Raw genomic sequence first — 1592 nt, 5'->3', positions numbered from 1 at the left:
ATATCTGTACATAATTTTCAGCTGGTAGTTGGAGGACTATCATTATCAAGTATCCCCGTCTGTCTGCCGGTATAGAACAGCCCATTCAACCTGAGTGGGTCCAAATCAGCCCACCTCTTAAAAGACCTAAATTGTGTCAATAACGGCACAAAGAATCTAAAAACTGCAATGTATGTTATCTACAGAACTGGTAAAAAGACAAAAGGGCCTGGGCCAAGCTCTACCCTCTTTGGACGACCAACAGGAGGCGTCCCTGCCAGAGGGACTGTACCCTGAGATGAATCCGGCCCTCCAACAGCAACTGATGCTGCTGCAACTGCAACAACAGCAGCAAGCTCTGATGGCCTTGAGAAACGGAGCCCGGGACAGGGGGTAAGGGCGAACAGGCAAAATAGTTAGACAATAAGTTGTTCGAAAAGTATATTTTCAAAGTTTTGGAAGGACATTGTTCGCGGAACTGACTAGAACAACTACGCTTATCCGATGTCTTCCTTTCCTGAGGGACCAAATGGGAATTTTCATAATGTTAGGGACGAAAGACACCTAGATCTATACACATATATTTTCTTTTAATTAATTTTTTTGAGGGGGGGGGGTGACATTAATAGCTTTTACCTGACATTAGGCCACGTCTAATCTAATCAGGGTTATTTGGTGATGTTAATAAAGGAACCACTAGAACAAAAACACTTCTAAGATTCCACAAACGGATGAAACAAAACAAAGCATGAAATCAACAAAGAGTGAAAAGTTAAACAAAATCAAACCTCAGAAAAAGCTGTCGATTGAAAGAACAAATATAATAAAAAGGTATAGCGTTCCTCATTTGGACTTATTCGTATTCTTATCCAGGATGCAACCAAGAAAAATCTGCGGGATGGCTCTAAATGAAAAAAAAAAGCTTCTAAGATTCATTAAGTAGATTAAACCAAAAATGAAATCAGCAAAAAATTTCTTCAATTGAAGTGAAGTAACTCGTGAATGACCAAAAACAAATAAACAACCCCCCCCAAAAAAACAACAACAAACAAACAACAACAACAAAAACAAACAAACAACCCAAACAAAAAAACAAAAAAACAACAACAACAACAACCCATCAACAACAAACAAACGAACAAAAAAAACCTCACGTCCATAATTTTGACTCCTCCGTCTCTTCCAGTATGCCACCAATGGAAGATCTGCGAGCAGCCTCAATGGACCCACGACTCGCTATGATGATGAATGGCCCACCCATGCAGACGCCTATGCCGCCATCTATGATGGCCCCGGATATGCTCCGCGGAGCAATGCCCACCGACATGCGCAGAATGCCCGGAAATGATGCCCCAGGTGCTCCCTTCGTCTCTTGTTGTTGTGAACTTAATTGCCCCATGGAAGTTTGAACTTCAAATACGCATTTTATTTTTGTTCCAAAAAGAAAACTTTTGTACAATTTAGTGTCTTTTTAATGTAACCTAGTTCCGAAATGAGATACTATATTTATACTATACGATGACAAACACCATGACAGCAGGAGCAACAGCAGCAGGAACAGTGTCAGCAACAGCAGGAAAATCAAGAAGAAGAAGAAGAAGAAGAAGAAGAAG

The 1592-nt window shown here is 40.6% G+C and overlaps 1 protein-coding gene across 1 annotated transcript in view; it reads left to right on the top strand.

Moving 5' to 3' along the window:
- Nucleotides 1–172: 172 nt before the first annotated feature.
- LOC106013394 (protein transport protein SEC31-like) overlaps nucleotides 173–1592 on the top strand; it is a 3057-nt gene continuing 1637 nt past the window's right edge. Inside the window, exons 1-2 of the mRNA XM_013089001.1 lie at nucleotides 173–372; nucleotides 1166–1335. Of these exons, the coding sequence (XP_012944455.1) occupies nucleotides 173–372; nucleotides 1166–1335 (370 nt within the window). The remainder of the gene's footprint in view (nucleotides 373–1165; nucleotides 1336–1592) is intronic.

The sequence above is a fragment of the Aplysia californica genome, unplaced genomic scaffold (assembly GCF_000002075.1).
Source record: "Aplysia californica isolate F4 #8 unplaced genomic scaffold, AplCal3.0 scaffold00855, whole genome shotgun sequence".
NCBI classification, from domain to species: Eukaryota; Metazoa; Mollusca; class Gastropoda; order Aplysiida; family Aplysiidae; genus Aplysia; species Aplysia californica.
This window is presented reverse-complemented; position numbering and strand designations above follow the sequence as displayed.